Source organism: Nothobranchius furzeri, chromosome 5, assembly GCF_043380555.1.
Source record: "Nothobranchius furzeri strain GRZ-AD chromosome 5, NfurGRZ-RIMD1, whole genome shotgun sequence".
NCBI classification, from domain to species: Eukaryota; Metazoa; Chordata; class Actinopteri; order Cyprinodontiformes; family Nothobranchiidae; genus Nothobranchius; species Nothobranchius furzeri.
In genome coordinates, this window is record NC_091745.1 from 2,841,526 (window position 1) to 2,863,468 (window position 21,943).

At 43.4% G+C, this 21,943-nt stretch overlaps 1 protein-coding gene across 3 annotated transcripts in view; it reads left to right on the forward strand.

The window, feature by feature from the left end:
• The window catches only part of camsap3 (calmodulin regulated spectrin-associated protein family, member 3), a 37,066-nt gene that overhangs the window by 5,462 nt on the left and 9,661 nt on the right, over positions 1-21,943 (forward strand). For 2 of the 3 annotated variants that reach the window (XM_015948483.3, XM_015948485.3), the window contains exons 2-5: positions 13,200-13,462; positions 19,402-19,542; positions 19,769-19,855; positions 21,769-21,801. In XM_015948483.3, the coding sequence (XP_015803969.1) occupies positions 13,200-13,462; positions 19,402-19,542; positions 19,769-19,855; positions 21,769-21,801 (524 nt within the window). The remainder of the gene's footprint in view (positions 1-13,199; positions 13,463-19,401; positions 19,543-19,768; positions 19,856-21,768; positions 21,802-21,943) is intronic. The other variant, XM_015948484.3, reaches the window with a different exon arrangement.

Consider the following 21,943-nt stretch of genomic DNA (forward strand, 5'->3'; position numbering starts at 1 on the left):
TTCACGTTTGTATTAACAAATAAATTACACACATTCTATAAATGATTGAAATAACAATTTTCATGTTCGGCCTGCATGAACAAGTCAGTGACTGATTATAATCAGAAATATTCATTAAAAATGTTTTTTTCTGTGAACTACACCTTTAAAGAAAGAAATATTGGAACATATGATTATAATACTAATTAATAAGCATGAAATGAACAAATAAATACACAATTCAAGATCTTAAAATGTGTTATAATCCACAAAACTCACATTTACAGATTAAAGGTTACATGATCAATTTCTAAATGAGAACTCTTTATGAACTCTTCAAAGATTAAACAGAAATTAAGTGTTACCATCAGATCTTTATTTTAAAATAAATGCTCTTAAAAATGTTATTAGGTCACTAGAACAGTTAGTCTATTTTCTGTCAGAAGCTAATGCAGGAGGTCGATGTAGGAGACTATTTTCTAGGGATGTGAATCTTAGAGCAACTCACGATTTGATTCGATTCCGATTCTTGGGTTGCCGATTCGATTCAGAATTGATTCTCGATTCTCAATTTAAATCGATTCACCATCAGTATTGACAAAGAGTGTCAGCTCCAGGATGAACTACTTTGTTATACACGTTAGTTAAAGCTATGGGACATTTTTATTTGACTTTAAACTGGTCATGCTCCAAAAATGCAAATTTACAAGGTAAAATAAAGTGATTCTAAAACTGTAAACAGAAGCAATCTTTTGACCAAAAGGCAACATTTATTTTTGCTTACCATGTAAAATATAACAAATCTGTAGTTACCTAACAGTAGCTTTGAAAGTAATACGGTCAAATACTTTTCAAGTATGTGTAGAAACAAGTTACATGAGTATTCCTGAGTACTCATTTATCAACTTAGAAAATAAATATGAGAATATCTCAAATTTCTGAGTATGGAAAAAATTACATTCAAGTGTCAGCAGATTCAAACATAAATCATCTCAATTTATGGGACCACAAAAGTAAACGGAGTACTGACTCTCCTAACAAAGATCAAAATGGTGCATCTCAAACCTGTAACATGCCAAATATTTGAGTTCTTGGAATCGATTCTGAACCTTTTTGAATCCATTCTGAATCTTTATAGAAAAGAATCTCGATTCAGACTTGAATCGATTTTTTTTTTCTGCACCTCTACTATTTTCATGTTCAACAACGTGAAAAGCTCAGTGATGGATTATCAGAAATAATGATTAAAATGTTTTCAGTATATTTGCCTAATATCTTTTTTTGAGTTTCTGTAAAAAGACAAAAAGGTTCAACTGTTGACAGCTGGTCAGGGCTAGCACTGCAGGATGGAGACACATTAATGAACTAAGATGCTAAATTCCTACTAGTGCAGCTGTTATGAATATTACTTAAATGTAATTCCTACTTGTTCTTATCTTTTCAAATTCCATCAGTAAGAATATTATTTGGACAATGATAAATTATATTATTGCTATGTAGAACAGGAGTTACAGAGAGGTATTGATTAAATATTAAAATGGCTTGCCGTACTGGTTTGTTGTAGACAGATACGGGGGGAACGTAGAACACAAAGTGAACCGTTGTTCACTGGATTGTTCTATTACTGTTAAATCCCTTCAGCCAGTAACGTAACCTGACTCAGCTGGAGCTAATTTGTCTGCATGATGGTCTCAGAGGTGATAACAAGTTAGGAGTGTTGCAACCTTTTTTTCTGCCAGATGGACGAGACATCATTCTGAATTTTTATTTTGGCAACTTTGGGAGTCTAAAATATGCCCTCACAGGAGACTTGAAGCACTCCCTAAGTGGAAACGGAGAGATCCCGGTGGTTGCTGATGCTGGTTCTGCTGCGTGCGTTCGTTCAGTTTCACTTTCGCTTTAGTCTGCAAATTTTTTAAAAAAATTTTTGTAAATTTATTTTTTTTTTTTGCTGAGCTGGAGAGATCTTTACGGTGTGTTAACCGCAGCATTTCACACCTTGGTTAATAGTCAAACCGATTAATCCTTGCAACCCTACTCAGCTAGAACACCAGATTCGAAGTGGGTGCTGAATAATGAGCGCTACTTCAGCCAAGGTTTTAAAATCAGGAAAAAAATATTTGAATGAAATAACCAGAAGTCTACCAGACTCTGAAAGACAGGTTTCTAGTTGACATGGCGCTCTTGTGCACACTAGTAAGTACTGCCCCCTATCGCCAGGGAAGATGCACATTGTCACTTTAATGCATTCAAAGCTGGTGTGGTGAAGTTCTGTGCTAATGATACAGGAAACACCGGGCTGTTGTTTATGATGAGAGGACCTGTAAATTAATGTGAAGGCGAGACGGCCTGTGTGGTGTCTTTTTGTTTGGTGCCGGTTCAGTGATCAATAAAAGGACTGTTGAAAGGTTGAAAGTCATAAATTAATGCATTTAATTATAATACACTGAATATTTGAATATCAACATGTAGACTTGGCACATTAGAATGCCTCTCTGGGTCAGGCATGAGGGAAAGCTGGAGTGCGAGATCGATAGGTGGATTGGTACTGCGTCTGCAGTGATGCGGGCATGTACCGGGCTGTTGTGGTGAGAGAGCTGAGCCGAAAGGCGAAGCTCTTCATTTACCGGTCACTCTACGTTCCTACCCTCACCTATGGTCATGAGCTTTGGGTAGTGACCGAAAGAACTAGATCGCAGATACAAGTGGCCAAAATGAGTTTTCTCTGAAGAGTGGCTGGGCTCTCCCTTAGAGATAGGGTGAGACGCTCGGTCATCCGGGAGGACCTCGGAGTAGACCCGCTGCTTCTCCACATCGAGAGGAGCCAGTTGTGATGGCTCGGGCATCTGATAAGGATGCCTCCTGGACGTCTCCCTGGTGAGGTTTTCCGGGCACATCCAACCAGGAGGAGGCCTAAATGGAGATCCGGGACACGGTGGAGGGACTATTGGGCCATTCCCATCTGTACCGGGTCGGCCTGGGCCGGGTAGCCCCAGTCGGCCCCAGCCTGGCCCGGTTGATTCCACACATCCTTGCCTTAAGCCCATGTGGGCTGATTCTACCCACCAATCAGAGGCTTGCTCTAATGGAAGGTGTGAATTTGCTGTCAGCAGTGGGTGTGTTGGCCCTGGTCGGCCTGAAGCAGACCCCCTCGAGAAGAGGGCTGAGAATGAGCCTTGGTTGGCCCGGAAAAATACCAGGCCACCCAGATATGTAAACAACCTACGCTACCCGGCCCGGGCCGACCCGGTACAGATGGGAATGGCCCATATGTCTCTCAGCTGGCCAGGGAACGCCTTGGGATTCCCCCGGAAGAGCTGGCCCAAGTGGCTGGGGAGAGGGAAGTCTGGGCCTCTCCACAGGCTACTGCCCCCGCGACCCGACTCTGGATAAGTGGGAGAAAATGGATGGATGAATGGACTTGGCACATCATCATAAACGTTGGTCACTCAGTTCAACAAATAACCAAAATCCTTGAAGTTTAAGTGCATCTAATTAAACCAAGACCATCCCTTTCTAGATGAAAGATGTATTAGTTTTGTGAGCATTTGACGGTTCTAGTGGCTCTACAGTAAACGAGATGTTAATGTCGCTCCTCTCACAACAGCCCTGTTTTGGGGCAACAACACAGTACCTGCTTTGTTCTAAAAATAACAGCAGTAATCACACGTTTTTGAGCTTTTCAAACACATAATGAGGTGTTTTCAAATTTCATATTCCAAGTACTGTTACAGAGGAAATTCTTTTGTCTAGAATGCAGAGTCACTTATTTGTGTCAATATTTTCTTAATGTTATGTTATGTTGCCTAACACTACACATAAAAGACAAATGTCATCTGAGTCCTGCTTAGATGCTTATCTTGCTAATTTCTGTTGATCTGTTTTATAAATTATTCAAATTTAAGCGTTCACAGTCAGCAGCTTGACTAATGAAGAAACCATTAAATGTAATCTGCTAATCAGACTAGCCAGAGCTGCTGCTTCTGCTTAAAGAGGTGAGTGAGTGGATTTTGGACACTTTTCTCAGACTTTGTTATAATCAGGTGCTTGGCTTGGCCCAAATGCTCAGTGTTGCCAAACTTTCTTCTGTTTCGTGAATAAGGATTCCCGCGAGGCAGGCAGGGCGATGTTTGAGTTCGCATACTAGTCACATCACAATCAGTCAGTGAAAAAGAGCACGGCTCCTGTTATCCAACAGTGCATGTCGGTGTAGATAGGCGACTACAGCTGTGATGTTAAGCTGGGTCAGTTCCACTAGTTTTCTTTAGAAAGTTTAACCAGTTCTACATTATTAAATAGTTTGCATATTGCCTCAGTTGGTTTTTCCTTCTATCTAGTTTGGAAGAGGGCAGTCAGCTGCTGGTGAAGCATTACACTTTAGAGTTAAACTGTATTAGTAGATGGCAAGTTGTGTCTCTGCTTGCAGAGCTCACCCACCATGATTATATTCGGTCAGTAATCTTTGCACACGTTTGACTTTTGCCTTCTCACTCAAAGCAGCAGATAAGCCCTGGCTCCAGCTGAGGAAGTGCTGGAGAGCTTGAACCCCTTCAAGCAGCAAGCACACAAGACTGTTTTTAATGTAACTGTTAGTAGTTCATTTATTGAAGCAGCAGTTCTTCCTTCCTGAAACTCCACTTTCAGTTTATCTCTTTTTCATGAATATATGTTAACTTTGTCTTGATTATTTGTGGGATTTTATGTGGTTTAAGAAAACAAAACTAGTTTAGAACTGTTGGATTTAAAAACGTTTACCCAACGTTGGTTTAATATGGTAGAGAGAGTCATAATTCACAGCAAGGCTGTTTCATAGGGGAGTTATGCTTATGTTTCAGTTCTTGAAGGCACTTTAAATAATGAGATACTATATTTGAGAAGGTCAGCTCAGAGACACTAACATAATGGTTTTGTTTGAATACTGAAAAACCGGTTTCAGAGTGGGTGTGTCTGCGTTATGTTTGCTGTGCAGGTCATATTTAAAGAAGAACCAACTGGAAGAGATGGTTTGCTATCTTTAACTAACCACTGAGACAGGACAGGGTGATATGTCTCGTTCATGGTTCATATTTGCAATTTTTTAAGTCGTACTAAGCTTCTTGTTGTTTTGTTTGGGGGGGGAATACACACAGTACACATTATATATATATATATATATATATATATATAAATGCCAATTATGTAAATTTGTGTTTCAGTCATTTTTATACTGGCTTAAAAATACTTCATTAGAGGGACTTTACGGGGTTTTGAATTTTTATGCTCGCGATTGCCCCCTCAGGCCAAAAGCATAACGGCAGCTTCAAAAGTAGGCTCGTGCACGAGGCGCGCATGTTGTACGTGCACACTCCTTAACGAAAATAACAGCTGAGACAGTCCCGTGTGTGTGTGTGTGTGTGTGTGTGTGTGTGTGTGTGTGTGTGTGTGTGTGTGTGTGTGTGTGTGTGTGTGTGTGTGTGTGTGTGGGTGTGTGTGTGTGTGTGTGGGTGGCCCGGAGGACAGGAGAACGTGCAGCTAATTAATTAAATAATGTGGTTCTGTACCTTTCTCTTCAGCACAGCCGACAAAGGTTTATGATGGGTCAGTCCTCCTGCATGCTCAGATCATTCCCTTCCCTTGCTTGAAAAATTGTTCCAAGATGAAAGTTGAACCCACATCTTTTTCATCTGTGAATTCAATACCGTTCACCAAATCTCAAATAAAAATTTAGGCATCTTACTGTAAAAAAAAATACCATTGATGTAAAAAATAAACCCTAAACAAACTATGTTCACATCGAGAATTGAACCCAGTTCTCCCTGCATGAGAGTCCGTCATTTTATTAGATGAGCTTAAGCACCAGCGACATTCTTTGTATCTGTAATATTTATATCCTTAATGACAGCTGAAACAACGTTCGGAGAACGGTTTGGAGCGAAAATGGCTATTTTGTTGCTAATTTGCAGGAAATATTTGGAAGAAAGTATCTATGGGTCCTCAGAAATGTAGCTAGGTTCATCACTAGGCGTTAGTGCTGCTAAAGCTACGGATAGCAAATGCTACGGGCGACGCCTGAGCGTGAACGCGCATGAAGCAGCCTGCTCGACCCGAGCATCTCTCTTTTTCTGTGATTTTACAGAAAACAGGCAATCACAGTAAAAATGCCAGGCCTCATTCTACAGGACCAGGGCATTGCAGGAGAATGTATGAAGAAGAAATTAATTATTTCTATAAATGTTTTGGCTGTCAAACTGCCATAATGCCCCTTTAAGTCTACTTAGCAGGGGTGTAGAATGTTTTTAATAGGGCCAGCCCAGTAATGGTCTTGGACCAAAATAAAGGGGGCAGAAAGTCAAATAAAGGGTGAGAAGGATTGGTGCATCAGGTAGTTAATACCATCATCCACCCCGATTCCAGGCCAGTAGGCAAAATGCAGGGGGTCCAGCGCTGAGCTCATAGTGACCAAAGGTGGTGCAAGGTGAGCCTTTCTAGGGTCTTCATCAGGTGAGAGGTCAGGGCCACAGGTCTAAAAAAATTTTAGGCTCCTTGGGGTGCGTGATTCTTGGCACGGGAAACTCGCAGTAGGTCATCCACAGTTCAGGAATCCTCTCCAGACTCAGGCTCAGGCTGAAGATGTGCAGGACCACCTGACAGAGCTTGTCTGCACAGTCCCTGAGCACTCAGGAGCAGATTCCATCTGGACCTGCTGCCTTCTTTGCTTTCATCTTCTTGAGCTGGCCTCTCACCTGTTAAACTGAGGTAGATGTGAGGCTGGGCTGGGGAGGGGGTTGTGGCTGGTTCTGATGTGGGCTGATGTGTGAATGGGGGTGAAGCTGAGTGGTAGAGTGAGGAGAATACAGGCAACAATGACCTTGCACCAGTAGTGGGGGGGACAGCGTATAAGGTGGGTTGATGGAAGCTGGGGGTGGGATTGGTAGTTGATGGCCCACCCCCGGTCACCAGACACAGTGACTCCTCTAATGTCTTTGAAGTGTACGGAGATTTTTTTCATGTTCCTCCAGACCTCTCGAACATTATTCTGTTGGAGTTGGTTTTCCATCTCCTTACTGAAGCACTCCATGCCACTCCGAATCTTATATTTGAAATCCTTTTGAATTCTGCTCAGCTCTTCTTTGTCTCCAGATTTGAGAGCCTTCAGTTCTGGGGTCACCCACGGTTTATTATTAGAGAAACACTGTACCTTCTTGGTCGCTACAGTATTCTCAACACAGAAGTTAATGCAATCCGTGACGCAGTGGATGATTGCATCAGTGTTTTCACTAACACATTAAAAGCCTTCTTGTCATGAAAAGAGCAAAAAAACATTGCTAAAATGATCTAAATTTCTCAATATTAGCCTCTCCAAAATATGCAGCACACACACATGCTGAGAAATAATCTAACAACAGATTCCAGGTTTAATAGACTCAACACACCACAGGTGTAATTAAACCTGGCTGGGACTGGTGTTTAACCATTGGGCTTGGTGTTGTGTTACTATGGTGTTTGTGTGCCGTTTAAAAGATTTTTTTCAGTTTTATTTAAGATTTTCCCCAAGGTTCACTGCAAGTGGTCTATGACTTAGCTGCAGGTGTGAGAAATTTATTTGAAAGTCGAATGTTTCGTTCAGTAATCAGTTTGATGTCAGCTGCTCTCAGGGTACCTGTGAATGCTTTTTCAGACAATGATGTGCTTACAAGGGTTGTTGACAGTGTTGTGGAGTACGAGAATACTAGTATTGCCTTTACGTATTTAGAATACTAATTATGAGTAACTGTATTCCGGTACAGTTACTATTTTTTAAACGTGGTCTTTAGAATACAGTTACTTTCTTAATATCATTGGAATCTTGGAATACTTTTGTGTTTTTCACTTTTCACCTGAAAGATGAATAAAGAAATTCAATAAATAAATAAATTGTCAGGCAGTGTCTATGGTCCGTTGACGGCTCTCAGCTCTGTTTCTAGTCCCTGCTCTAAGCGCGTGGTGGGATCTACGGTCTTTCTCTGCATGCTATTGGATACCAAACAACCAGATGTACTCACCGCTACGAATGTCAAGTGACGATGCTGTGCGCCCTACTCTGTCAAAAAAATATGCAAATACATCCTTTTCGAAATAAACTTAAGTACCTCCATCCATCTCCCCTTGACTCAAAGAAAACCCTAAGTCAAAAATAGTCCAAAGTTGATGCCAAAGCCGTTTCAAACGATCCACCGCTATCTTTATATCAGTAACATCCCATCCACCAACAGAGTGCTGTGATTGGCCCACCAAACCAAAATAACGCTGTGATTGAACCACTACGGAGCAGCAGCCATCTTGGTTTGCTAACTTGCAGGTACATCCCGCCCATTTGGCTGACAGAGTGCTATGATTGGCCCATCAAACATATAGAGCGCAGTGATTTGACTGCTTTGGATGTCTGTCAACGAGGCAGTCCGCCATTCCATCTTGGAAAAACTACAAAACACATAAAAATAAAAATAATACATAGTTTTTTCTAAATAAATGCGCTGTGATTGGCCAGTCCCAATTATTTAGAAGCGTTTTGTCTAGATTACATTTTCTTACAGACAGTAATGCTGTGCAATGTTCAAGCACTTTCTCACAGAAACTGAAGTATATTTTCTATTGACTGTTTGATAAAGTAACAGAAATAATTTAATCGTTTAATTCTTTTTCTCAGTCGGTACATGGCATTTAGCATTAATATGCCCTGCTTTCCTGCGGGAGTAGCTATCAACACATATTGTGACATTTAAGAGACCTAAATGCTGTTTTTATGGGAAAGTATTCTAAGTATTCTGAATACAGTACCAAGATTAAACAAAGTAACGGAATACATTACAGAATATATTTTAAAGCAAGTATTCAGTATTCTGTAACTAAATACATTTACAAAGTATTCTCCCCAACACTGGTTGTTGAGTACGAACGGTCTGAAGAGTTACGGATATTGTGGAAGAAAAGTGAAAACTGGAGTTGCAACACACATTTTTTGATTAGAAAGTGACAGAAATAAGTAAATCCATGTTCATATCAAAGTCTGGTTTTTCTTGAATGTTATGTTGACAGTTTATGGAGTTATAACTGTTTTTGTCAAACATTGCAATATTGCAAAAGTATAGCAGAGCACATGTGATGACATCGTCGTCGTCGTCGTCGTCGTCGTCTTCCTCCGCTTATCCGGGTCCGGGTCGCGGGGGCAGCATCCCAACTAGGGAGCTCCAGGCCGTCCTCTCCCCGGCCTTGTCCACCAGCTCCTCCGGCAGGACCCCAAGGCGTTCCCGGACCAGATTGGAGATGTAACTTCTCCAACGTGTCCTGGGTCGACCCGGGGGCCTTCTGCCGGCAGGACATGCCCGAAACACCTCCCCGGGGAGGCGTCCAGGAGGCATCCTGACCAGATGCCCAAACCACCTCAACTGGCTCCTTTCAATCCGGAGGAGCAGCGGTTCTACTCCGAGTCCCTCCCGAATGTCCGAGCTCCTCACCCTATCTCTAAGGCTGAGCCCGGCCACCCTACGGAGGAAACTCATTTCGGCCGCTTGTATCCGCGATCTCGTTCTTTCGGTCATTACCCAAAGCTCATGACCATAGGTGAGGATTGGGACGTAGATCGACCGGTAAATCGAGAGCCTGGCTTTCTGGCTCAGCTCCCTCTTCCCCACGACAGATCGGCTCAGCGTCCGCATCACTGCAGACGCTGAACCAATCCACCTGTCGATCTCCCGATCCCTCCTACCCTCACTCGTGAACAAGACCCCGAGATACTTAAACTCCTCCACTTGAGGTAGGACCTCTCCCCCGACCCGGAGGTGGCAAGCCACCCTTTTCCGGTCGAGAACCATGGTCTCAGATTTGGAGGTGCTGATCCTCATCCCAGCCGCTTCACATTCGGCCGCGAACCTACCCAGCAAGAGCTGAAGGTCAGAGCTGGATGAAGCTAGGAGGACCACATCATCCGCAAAAAGCAGAGACGAGATTCTCCTGCCACCAAACTCGACACACTCCACACCACGGCTGCGTCTAGAAATTCTGTCCATAAAAGTGATGAACAGAACCGGTGACAAAGGGCAGCCCTGGCGGAGTCCAACCCTCACTGGGAACAGGTCCGACTTACTACCGGCTATGCGGACCAAACTCACGCTCCTCTGGTAAAGGGACTGAATGGCCCTTAACAGAAAGCCACCCACCCCATACTCCTGGAGCGTCCCCCACAGGGTGCCCCTGGGGACACGGTCATAAGCCTTCTCCAAATCCACAAAGCACATGTGGATTGGTTGGGCAAACTCCCATGCCCCCTCCATCACCCTTGCAAGGGTATAGAGCTGGTCCACAGTTCCACGGCCAGGACGAAAACCACATTGCTCCTCCTCTATCTGAGATTCAACTATCGATCGGACCCTCCTCTCCAGTACCTTGGCGTAGACCTTTCCAGGGAGGCTGAGGAGTGTGATCCCCCTATAGTTGGAACACACCCTCAGGTCACCCTTCTTAAAGATGGGGACCACCACCCCGGTCTGCCACTCCCTAGGAACTGCCCCCGATGACCACGCAATGTTGTAGAGACGTGTCAACCATGACAGCCCTACAACATCCATAGCCTTGAGATACCCAGGACGAACCTCATCCGCCCCCGGGGCTCCGCCGCTGTGTAGTTGTTTGACTACCTCAGCAACTTCTGCCCCCGAGATCGGACAGTCCATCCCCAGGCCTCCCAGCTCTGGTTCCTCCTCGGAATGCGCATTGGTGGGATTGAGGAGCTCCTCAAAGTATTCCTTCCACCGTCCGACTATAGCCTCAGTTGACGTCAGCAGCTCCCCATCCCCACTGTAAACAGTGTGAGCGAGTTGCTGCCTTCCTCTCCTGAGGCGCCGGACAGTTTGCCAGAACCTCTTTGGAGCCGATCGATAGTCTTTCTCCATGGCCTCACCAAACTCCTCCCACGCCCGAGATTTTGCCTCGGCAACTGCCACTGCTGCACCCCGCTTGGCTATCCGGTACCTGTCTGCTGCCTCCGGAGACCCACAGACCAGCCACGCCCTGTAGGCCTCCTTCTTCAGCCTGACGGCTCCCCGAACCTCTGGTGTCCACCAGCGGGTACGGGGGTTGCCACCACGACTGGCACCGGCCACCTTACGACCACAGCTAGCAACAGCCGCCTCGACAATCGCAGAGTGGAACAAGGCCCACTCGGACTCAATGTCCCCCACTGCTCTCGGGACGTGGTCAAAGCTCTGCCGGAGGTGGGAGTTGAAGACCGTCTTGACAGGTTCTTCTGCCAGGCGTTCCCAGCAGACCCTCACTATGCGTTTGGGTCTGCCAGGTCTACGCGGCATGTTCCCTTGCCATCTGATCCAACTCACCACCAGGTGGTGATCAGTTGACAGCTCCGCCCCTCTCTTCACTCGGGTGTCCAAAACATACGGCCGCAGGTCAGATGATACGACTACAAAATCTATCATCGACCTGTGACCTAGGCTGCCCTGGTACCAAGTGTACCGGTGGGCATCCTTATGTTCGAACATGGTGTTCGTTATGGCCAAACTGCGGCTTGCACAGAAGTCCAATAACAAAACACCGCTCGAGTTCTGATCAGGTGGGCCGTTCCTCCCAATCACACCCCTCCAGGTCAAGCTGTCATTGCCCACGTGAGCATTGAAGTCCCCCAGCAGGACAATGGAGTCCCCTGATGGAGCACTATCTAGCACTCGTCCCAGGGACTCCAAAAAGGGTGGGTACTCTGAACTGATATTTGGCCCATAAGCACAAACAACAGTCAGGACCCGTTCCCCGACCCGAAGGCGCAAGGAAGCTACCCTCTTGTCCCCCGGGGTAAACCCCAACACACAGGCAGAGAGTCTCGGGGCTAACAAAAAGCCAACCCCAGCCCTCCGCCTCTCACCCGGAGCAACTCCAGCAAAGTAGAGTGTCCAACCCCTCTCCAGGTCTCGGGTTCCAGAGCCAATGCAATGTGTCGAGGTGAGTCCGACTATATCTAGCCGGTACCGCTCAACCTCTGCCACAAGCTCCGGCTCCTTCCCCGCCAGCGAGGTGACGTTCCATGTCCCAAAAACTAGTTTTCTTGTCCGGGGATTGGACCGCCAAGGCTCCCGCCTTGGTCTGCCACCCGATTCACATTGCACCGGACCCTTCATGTTCCTCCTGCGGGTGGTGGGTCCACAGTTGGACGAGCCCATGTATCCGGTTCGGGCTGGGCCCGGCCGGGCCCCATGGGCGAAAGCCCGGCCACCAGGCGCTCGCTCACGGGCCCCAACCCCAGGCCTGGCTCCAGGGTGGGACCCCGGTAACCCTCCGGGCCGGGTACTCCGACTCTTCGTTTTCACCGCCATGAAAGATCCTTCGAACCGTTCTTTGTCTCACCCTTCACCTAAGACCAATTTGTCATGGGAGACCCTACCAGGGGCACAAAGTGCCCCAGACAACATAGCTCCTAGGATCATTAGGGCACTCAAACTCCTCCACCACGATAAGGTGACGGTTCAAGGAGGAGTGTGATGACATCACATTTTAAAAACGGAGTTATCGCTACCTTGAACTGGCCTGATATCCGTTGTAGATGCATATTTGAAGAGTATTTTCTGGGATTATCAATAGTTTGCCCAATAGTCCAGGAGATGTTTTCTCAACAGACATACAGGTGGTTTAGCCATGAAGTCAAAGTGCTGCTACAGCTTTTGTGAAGTTGACTTGAGTCATATTCATTTTTGTTTATTTTAATGGCCAGTTGGACATCTTGGATCCAGATGTTTAGCAATTGTAGATGTTTGTGTACTAGCATCTTCTGGAAGTTTCGTTATAATCCACCCAGTAGTTCATGAGATGTTTCAGTAACAAAAACAAGCACTTATAAACACAAATGTTATCATTCACCGTTTGGTTCCAACTATAAAAATGTGTTTCTGTGGTGTTTTTACCTTAAATGTGTTCCAGACGTTTCATTAAGACCTTATGAAAGTCAGCTTGAGACTCCAGAGTGTGTTGAATATACCTGAATGTGTTCTGCAGTCAGTCTGGATCCTAACTTCAGACTCTTCCTCAACAGTTCCTGCAGCCCTAACATCGAGGAAAGCTGTTGTCCAACAAATTTAATCTTTTTACGAGTTTTTTGTTGTGTTCATGCATTCATTTTTCATTGGGGTTTTTATTTGTTAACGTTTATTCTAATAGTTTATAAAGCTAATTAGTTTGTCTGTTTTTTTCTTTCATTTTAATAGAAAATGTCCCTGCAGAGCTACAGGACCCCTTCTACTGTGACCAGTATGAACAGGAGCATCTTAAACCTCCAGTCACACGTCTTCTTCAGTCTTCAGAGCTATATTGCCGCATCTACAGCATTTTACTTGGAGGTGCGGGAGCCGAGGCGCAGCCCAAAGACAATGGCGCCTTGCTGCAGCTCCTTGCTCAGAGGGGTGTAGCCGCCAAAGACCAGGAGGCTACAGTGACCGATGCAGACCTCCGACATAAACCCATCAAAATGGTATGTCTGAAACAAAGACCAAATCATTCTGTCCAACATTGTTTTGCATTTTTAAACAACATGGGCTGTGTGACTTTTTTTTTTTTACAAGATGAAAGCAATGCAAACAAAGGCTCATCATCTCTCGTCATAAGCACATATTTAAGCATATGTTTGCCTAGATATGTGTACACTCCTCTTCACAGCCACATCTCATCCAACACCCAGCTGCTTTCTACCTTTAAAGTCAGGATTTCTGACCTTTTATTTTAAAAACTAGCATAAACTAAGTAGCTAGTTCTTGCCACCATAGCAAAATGGTTTTTTATTTGACGTTTATCCAGTGCAACCAGATTCGCTTATATCCAAGAGTCTGCATAAATAGCAGTGCTTGTTTACGCTTTGATTCGAAGAATTAAAGGACATCAAAAAGACCCCTAGTCATTCAGCCCGTATCCCAACCCCCAACACTTCCCCATCTGATCTGAGAGGATGAGTGGTTCCAGCTGCGAGGACAAGGGCATGACTACTTTACTTTTGGGGTGTGAGAGGGAGTCAGTCTATTTACAATAGACGGTCTGGATCAAGACAATAGCTAAACAGTTCTGGTGAAACTGTAGACGCTGTTACCAGTGAATGGACCAAGCTGGCTCAGTGAGTTAAATCAAGAGAAACAGGTTTGTCCTCTTAGCTCAGGGCAAAAGAACTCTGTAGATCTGTTTTCTTGCAACATAACTCAGTTTAGACACCTTGAGAATGTAGAATACTAATCTTGCCTTCAAACGTGGAATAACGTCGATCTGATTAGGCAGGGCCACTTTATCTCTAACAGTATGTGAAATGCTTCTTTTCCCTTTCATGTCATGTTACTCCAACCAAAAGACTGCTGTAAATACTCTCTTTACACAAATAATAAAAACTGCAGTGCCCAGGCTATCGAGAGTCAGACCTCGTTGAAAAGCTCTGGCCTCCTCTGGGATTTGTTGAGAATGTTGTCAGGTGAACACTTTTGGCTCCACTGCAGTTGTGTGCTCGCCTCTGCAGTCAGTACCATCCTGCTGGAACAGTGTTGTGATGATAAATCACAAGCTTGAAACGTGGACAGATAAGGTGTCTGCTTAGCTGAAACCATTCAGGAAGAAAGTGATAAAAACAGTTCTTCTAAAAGGGATTTTCCTTTATTTATCTCGTTTTTCCTCATACCTTTTAGCACCTTCTTTTAGATTTTTGCCTTTGTTTGTTATTTTAACATCAATACAATGAAGATTAACGCTAATATTTAGTTAGAATCTGCACGCCACATTCCCCTTCTATCTGCTCTGGGCGAGATAACAAAGTTGGTGTGAAGCTGTTCTAACCACCAGATTAAGATCTGTTTCTTACTGATTTATTTACACACTCAGCACTTCGTATATTTTCTACACCTTTTCTCCATCATACTGGCACATCTGTAATTACACAAGGGAAATCATGGAGTGACACTTGGCTATTGTCTATTATTACCTATCAAATGTTCTGAAACTTGCAGCAAACTCAAATGTTTTGTAGGTTCTCTTTGTTTCACATCAAAAATATTCAATCATCAAATATTTTAAACTAAAGGAATCCAGAAAATTCAATGGTTACACTGGTATTTGTCTTGTTTGATCAATTATTTTGTAAGTGAATATTTTTCTAATATAGTTGTCTTGGTAGTTATTTGTTTCCAGACACGTCTTTTTTTGGGGGGGTATTTAAACTCAGTGGTTGTGGTTTGTATTGCTTGATCCTTCCATTGGCAGCTTTTGGATTTTGCCTGACAGTGGCTGGTGTTGCGGCTCCTGTGGCAGAGAAGGAAAGTGGGTCATGCTGCAGTATAACAAGGATGGAGCATCAGTGTGGGTCCTGGCCAGTAAAACAGCTTTGCAGCTGCAGTCTGCCACAAGGCTGCTGTTTACTAAAGCTTCAGATTCAGTGAAGATTAGAGGATACATTTATTATGCATGAATATTAAGGTTATGCCTTTTACTGACAGGTGAAAAATCCCTCTGTTATGGTCCGGATGCCTCATGTTAAACATGTTGGTATCAGTTTGGACTGTTTATAGAATTTTCCTAAAATAAATTCCGTCTAAAAATGGCTAATAACTAAAGTGAAACATTACTTTCGTTCTACATAAAATGGTGTTAATGTTTTTAGCCACTTCTTAATAAAGAGAAATTGCTGCAGTTTTATTATTTATTTATTTTTTAATATTTTGGAAACATTTTCCTTGTAAAAGAGAGGGTGATGCTGTTCTATTTGTTGTCAGGAGGTTGTTGAGTCTGAGCCCTACTGATTTCTGGCTTTCTTGCAGTATTCCCCCCCCCCCCCCCCCCCCATCACTCCTCTGATTGAGGATAAAGATCTTTTAAGATTAGACATAATCTAGAATGCAGATTTAACATCATCATTCATGATTGGTTGACATCATGCCAGTGATGCCGTGACTCACCACGTACCCAACACGCATCAAATGAAATCAAAACACTTTTGCTCAGATGAGGGGTTACAATGAAGAAAACAGCCCTCCACATTGTGTACTTTTTATTTACAGTTCTGTTTTATCCAAACAGACCTGTTACTCCTCCTAAAATAGCATCTTAATGTTTTGAAATCACAGGAATGACTTATTGCTTAACAGCTTTGCCGTCTAGTCGTCTGGCTTGCCATGCCAGCTCTACTGATCAGCTCTGCTCAAACGGGGCGGGTTCAACAAAGTCATACCTTGAACATGCTGGGTAAGGGGTATTGACCGTACTAGAGACTGGATTAAATGTTTTCCACTGTGACTATGTAATGCAGCTATCCTTCTTCCAGTTGTCTCTTTAGAGGTTTTGTTTGTGGGTTCTTGGTCAAGAGTTTAAATCCAATGGAAGTGAGGGACCACTGGCAACACTGACCATCGTCATGATAACTTATGGAGGTGCATGTTGAACAAATTTAATGTAAATCTAGTGCATGTGTTTTTCCTTGTCTAAACATCCAGTTCATGTACGAATGAGTATTAACCTCCTTTTCAAAATCCCTTGCTGGGCCCCAGGCCTGCTTGATCCCCTGTTTGTGTCCCCATCAGCAGGCACAAGGCTGGGTAGGGGGATGGGGTTAAGTTATATCTCAGCCATAATCAGATTTTACCCTCGTAATCTTGTGCAATGATCAACAAGATGCCTTTATTTTGTTAACTGTGGTGATGAATGTAAGCGGCTTCGCCAAAAGGTTGTGAGGGTTTTATAACTTCAGAGGCTAGTTTGTGTGTTTTATTTATCTACTTATTTATTTTTACCTCTCTGAGGTATTTTAGAGGTGTTTGGATGCTTCTGAGCTGAGAACCAGCACCAAACCAGGAGCACAGATCAGTTCTGCAGTTGGGCTTGTACTGTGATGCATTGTGGGTCAGCTGGCTGGTTGTTATGGTGATCTGGCAGGCTCTGAGCTGTGTGTTCGAGTGGCTCCTCTCTGTACTCTCATTAGGGAGTCTTGTGATTTAGCTTAGCGAGCTCCCCTGGGCCTGCAGTAGGAAATCGACTTGTGGTGACTCCTCCCTCTTTCATTATGCAGTTTTAAATCTTGAATTATCTTTCCTCTGAGTAATAATTCTACAAAATTATAACAGGAAAGTGATTCTCACCTAGATTAGGTGTGTGACATACATTTTCACTGTTGTATTCTAGTTGGACTGTTGCTGAATCTCCAACCCTAAGCAAATAGAAAACGTGTTGCAGTTTTAAATAATTTCTATTCTGTACTGTTGAAACACAATATCTGGGATATTTTATTGACAGAGAAAAACAAGGTAATTATAATTGAATAACAGAATTTCTATTTATCTTGTTTACAACGTGACTCAAAGTAACAACTTTAATGTCTAGTTTTGTAAAAATGAAACTTTCTGTAATTCCTAGAAGTTTGTTTCACTTCTCATATCACTGTTTCTCTCATGATATATTTAACAAAAATGTTTTATTATAACAACCAACAATTTATACAGTAAAATCATGAAGAGCGAACAAGAGAACTGACATGAGAATCCAGGGTGAGAGCTGGGTCAAAGGTCACGCCAAGATTCCTAACAGAGGGTTTGGTGTGAGAAGCAAGCTGACCAAGAGTCTCTGACTTTGGGAACCAGCTTGTCTGGGGCACAGATGAGGATCTCAGTCTTATCTTCATTCAGCTGAAGAAAGCTCCCAGCCATCCAGGTTTTAATGGAGTCTAAGCAGGTGTGTAACATCTGCAGCTTAGACATCTCCTGGGGCTTAAAGGAGATGTACAGTTGGATGTCATCTGCATAAAGATGGTAGGAGATTCCTTTAAAGGGGCTCAGGATGTGCTTCAGAGGAAGCAGATAGAGGAGGAAAAGCAGAGGCCCCAGCACAGAACCTTGTGGGACACCATGGGTGAGGGAGGTGGTGGAGGACCGTCACTTGGAGGCAGCCACAGAAAAAGAACGCTTAGGTAAGAGGAGAACCACTCCAGAGCAGTTTCTGATAGGCCTACCCAGTCTCTCAGCCTTTCTAGTAGCAGGTGATTATCAAATTTGTAGCTTGTATTTTGTATCAATGCTGTATAATTGTAAAGATCATATTACATGTATAGTTCATGTATAGGATGTATGTCAAACCATGTCTCAGAGGCAAGCAGCTACCTTTATTTTGTCAACAGTGTTTGGTGTCCAGAACAGTTAGGGCCACTCCGTTTGCACTGGAGGACTGTGGCACATCCACAGAGCTTGCCCCAAAAGTATTTGACAAGCCGTCGCTGGCCTCGCCTGCTCTGGCTGTCCTACTCAGCACTTTATAACAGGGTTCAGTAGGCAGTCACACATGCAGAAGTCATGCACACAGCTCAACTACCACCAGCTGCTGTCTGGAACTATGTGCTGTATGTTCGGAGCCAGGCATTGGGATATTTTGTTTGGGCACTAAAGTCTTTGTCTGAATAATCGGGAACAGTAGCTCAGGAGGTAGAGCGGGTTGTCCATTTATCGGAAGGTTGCAGGTTTGATCCCGGCTCCGACCAGAGAATGCTGCTGTTGTGTCCTTGGGCAAGACACTTACCCGCATTGCCTGCTGGTGGTGGCCAGTGATCGGCAGGCCTTGCCTCGGTCAGTGCGCCCCAGTGAGGCTGTGGCTACATCGTAGCTCATCCCCACCAGCGTGTGATTGTGCTACAATTTAAAATTGATGAACGTTGTTTAAACTATGATAAATTATACTGAGCCTTTGGCTTCACAACACAAACGGTTCATCACAAGTTGTTCATAGCGGCTTTAAGTAATTATTGTCTTTGTTTACCTGAGCTGCTGATGATAATGGAACATATTATTAACATGCTCTGGTTGATTGAACAAGCTTTGTAAGGGCCTTCTAGACTTGATTAATTATTTTCATATTCTTTTTAATTTGACTTGGAAAATCTACAAACAATGAGGGATTCATAACAAACTGAAAGTATCTCATTCATCAGACACTGCTTAGTGAAGGTTCTTTTTGTTGTGTTCTCATTTTATCCTGTGTGTGTGTGTTTTACATATGAGTCATTTAGAAGGCATTACTGTGCGAAAAGGAAAGGATGTGGCTTTGCAGATGTTAAAGGGAAAGTAGCTGAGGAATGACGGTCCTAAGATATACGTGTGCTATCATATTACAGATCTGCTGCCTATTTAATGATTTAATGAGTGTACGAACGCGGGTCCAAAGTTCACCCACATCTAATGGTGTCTGCTGGCTGGTTGGAGACTCTTATCAGAGCTGTTGCTGACTCACAGCTGGCTTCTAGTGACCTCTACAGGATACAGCTGGTGAACAATGGCACAGCTGCAACAGACAGAAATATTATCTGCTCTGCCTTAAAGAGTGTAAAAGTGTTGAACAGCATTATGTAAATGCAAACGGATCTCTTGTCCTCAGTTCCTCTTCTTTCTCCCTTTGTGATTTGTCCAGAGTGCTCATCTGGCGCTGATGGATGCCCTGATGACCATCGGAGTCATGGAGACGGTGACTGCAGTCAAGACACGTGATTCTGCTGAGCTACTGGGTGAAGCCGCCAGGTGGGAGGATGCGCTACTTCACTGGGTTGATGTGGTAAGGAACCGTTCAGTAAAACAAAACCCATTAAATGTTAACATCGTTGTTGTATTTTGTTAATAATGACTCATTGTTAGGTATGTCATCAGCCCCCTGCTGCACACAACACCTAGCATCAAGTTTAGCCTCACAAACTCACACTCTTTCATAAGTTCTTAATATGAACCTAATTATGTGAACACAATCCAACACCCTTTGACTTTGCTTCCTACCATTTCCCCAGTTAAACCAGAAGCTGAGGGATCGTACCGAAGGTGTGCACAATGAGTCATCGCAGGACGTTCCAGAACCCCAACCCGTTGAGCCCTTGGTGAGTACTGTATTCATTTAAAGTGACAATGTGTAGTTTTTACAGTTAATCTCTGGAAATATCCTTCAAAACCTTGTTGGAAAAGGAATTAAATGATGTCCAGTTGCTGAAAATTATTGATGACTTTGTAACATATAACCATTAAAAATTAGGTCTAAAATACATGAGGGGCGGGTTTAAGGCTCTGGAGTACGCCATTTTAGACGCCATGTTTCCTCCTACTTAAGCCAGTTTGGGGTCCTGCGCCTGCTGACGACATCACACTAGATGATTGGCTGGATGTGTGACTTGTGGAAGTCATATTCCCACGTTAGAGGTTTTTGGCACGTTGACACAGAAGATCTTGATTGGTCCGGATTGTAGTCCTTCTCACGGTTGAAATCCTGTAGTAAAAAAAATGTTGGGGGAAATGTATAAATTACCAGAGGAAATGTAAATACTATCAGATGATAAACGGAGACCCTGAGTGACTCTGATTTTGATGAAACAGGGCAAAAATCTAAAGAACTATTTGGAACTAATAAGTATACCACATTTAAATAAATGTATTTACATATAAACAAACGAATTATACAGAATAATTCCACATTTATACAAACAGAAAGGGCTGCTAATTATGTAAATACATTTAAAAATGTTTACATATAAGAAATGTTGTACTTTCTAGGACAGTCTGAAGCTGGTTTTGTCGTTTCACGTTCTTTATAAAACAAAGTCAATATGGTGTTTTAATAAAAAAATTACAGTTTTAAAGAAGACATTTAGACTGTAGAAACCTTTCATTTAATAACCAAACTGCTAAACTCTTTCTAAAATCTATGTGAAAGAACAGAATCAAAAAAGAGATGCCGTATATTTTGACCAAGTGGTATTGCTGTAGTTTGACGTCATCAGCAGGCGCAGGACCGCGAGCAGGTCCAGAAACTAGCATCGGCATTGCGTTCTCTTGATGGAATTAACTGAAGGACCATCAAAGTCTGAGGAGTCCCATCGAGGTCGCGTGCTTTCTGCTCCACAGGTAACAACATTTACCGTAATTTATTTTTAAATTGGGGACACTCATGGCAATGTGGTGTAAAACTACCCTGAAATGTATGTATGTGCTGCCCCCTAGTTCCAGGAAACCACACGCTGTAACTTTAAAGCCTTTATTATATTAGTGAAATAAGGTTATGGTGCAAAAACAAGCGTTATCCACAGACACAAACAGTAAAGGGTGTGACTGGAAAATTCTTGCAAGTTGTGGTGGCAGCATTCATTTCAAAACCAGCGGCTTCTGGTGCAACTGATATTATTCTAGGTCAGGTGGAAGCCTGTTGGGGAGTAACAAACTCATCAAAGAATGTGTGTGATGAGTATCAGCAATAAGGAAGGAGGGCAGAATAAGAATCAATAAATGAAACAGCATTTTTTAAGACACCAGGTTAAATGGGTATTTGGATTTATTTCTTCAAAAATGAATGAATCTCTTGAAAGTAAAATCCTCGCGTCAACACTGTTTGATTTTCTCCATCTTGCTGAGTGGAGTTTGGTATAGAATGGCTCCATGTTTGACCCCTGCAGATCTCTGTTGTTATATAGGATAAAAATGGGGAAAATATTCTCATTATGAAGAACATCATATCTAGTCAGTAGCTTTTTAATTTTAATTTGATTGTTTCAGCGTGTGGTGGCCTCTTACTCTACAGGCTAGCCAGTACAAGTCATGGAGGCGTTCCTGCTACGAGTTAGCTCCCTGAGCTCCCTCTTACGAGGCAGCCGACTCAACTCTTCTTTCAGTCTGAAGAGAGTATTGTCATCACAGCCCTCTCCAGTTTGTCTTGTTCTTCTACTGTTGGCCTAATTCCTGTCCTTGTGCTCCTGTTCTCCTTTCCTTTCTCCTTTCTGCTTATTATTTCCTCCTCTGCTCTCAGTGTCCTACTCGCTGGTATTGGAAACTTGTTCCTGTAAGTTCCCTCCTTTCCTCTGCCTCCTCTCCCTATCCCTCCATCCCTCCAATGTCTTCATCAAATCTGTCAGCCAAACTATAACCAGGTCTGTTTATTTCTTCACGTTTGGTTTCCCTGTGTCCTGGTTTTAGACTGATTG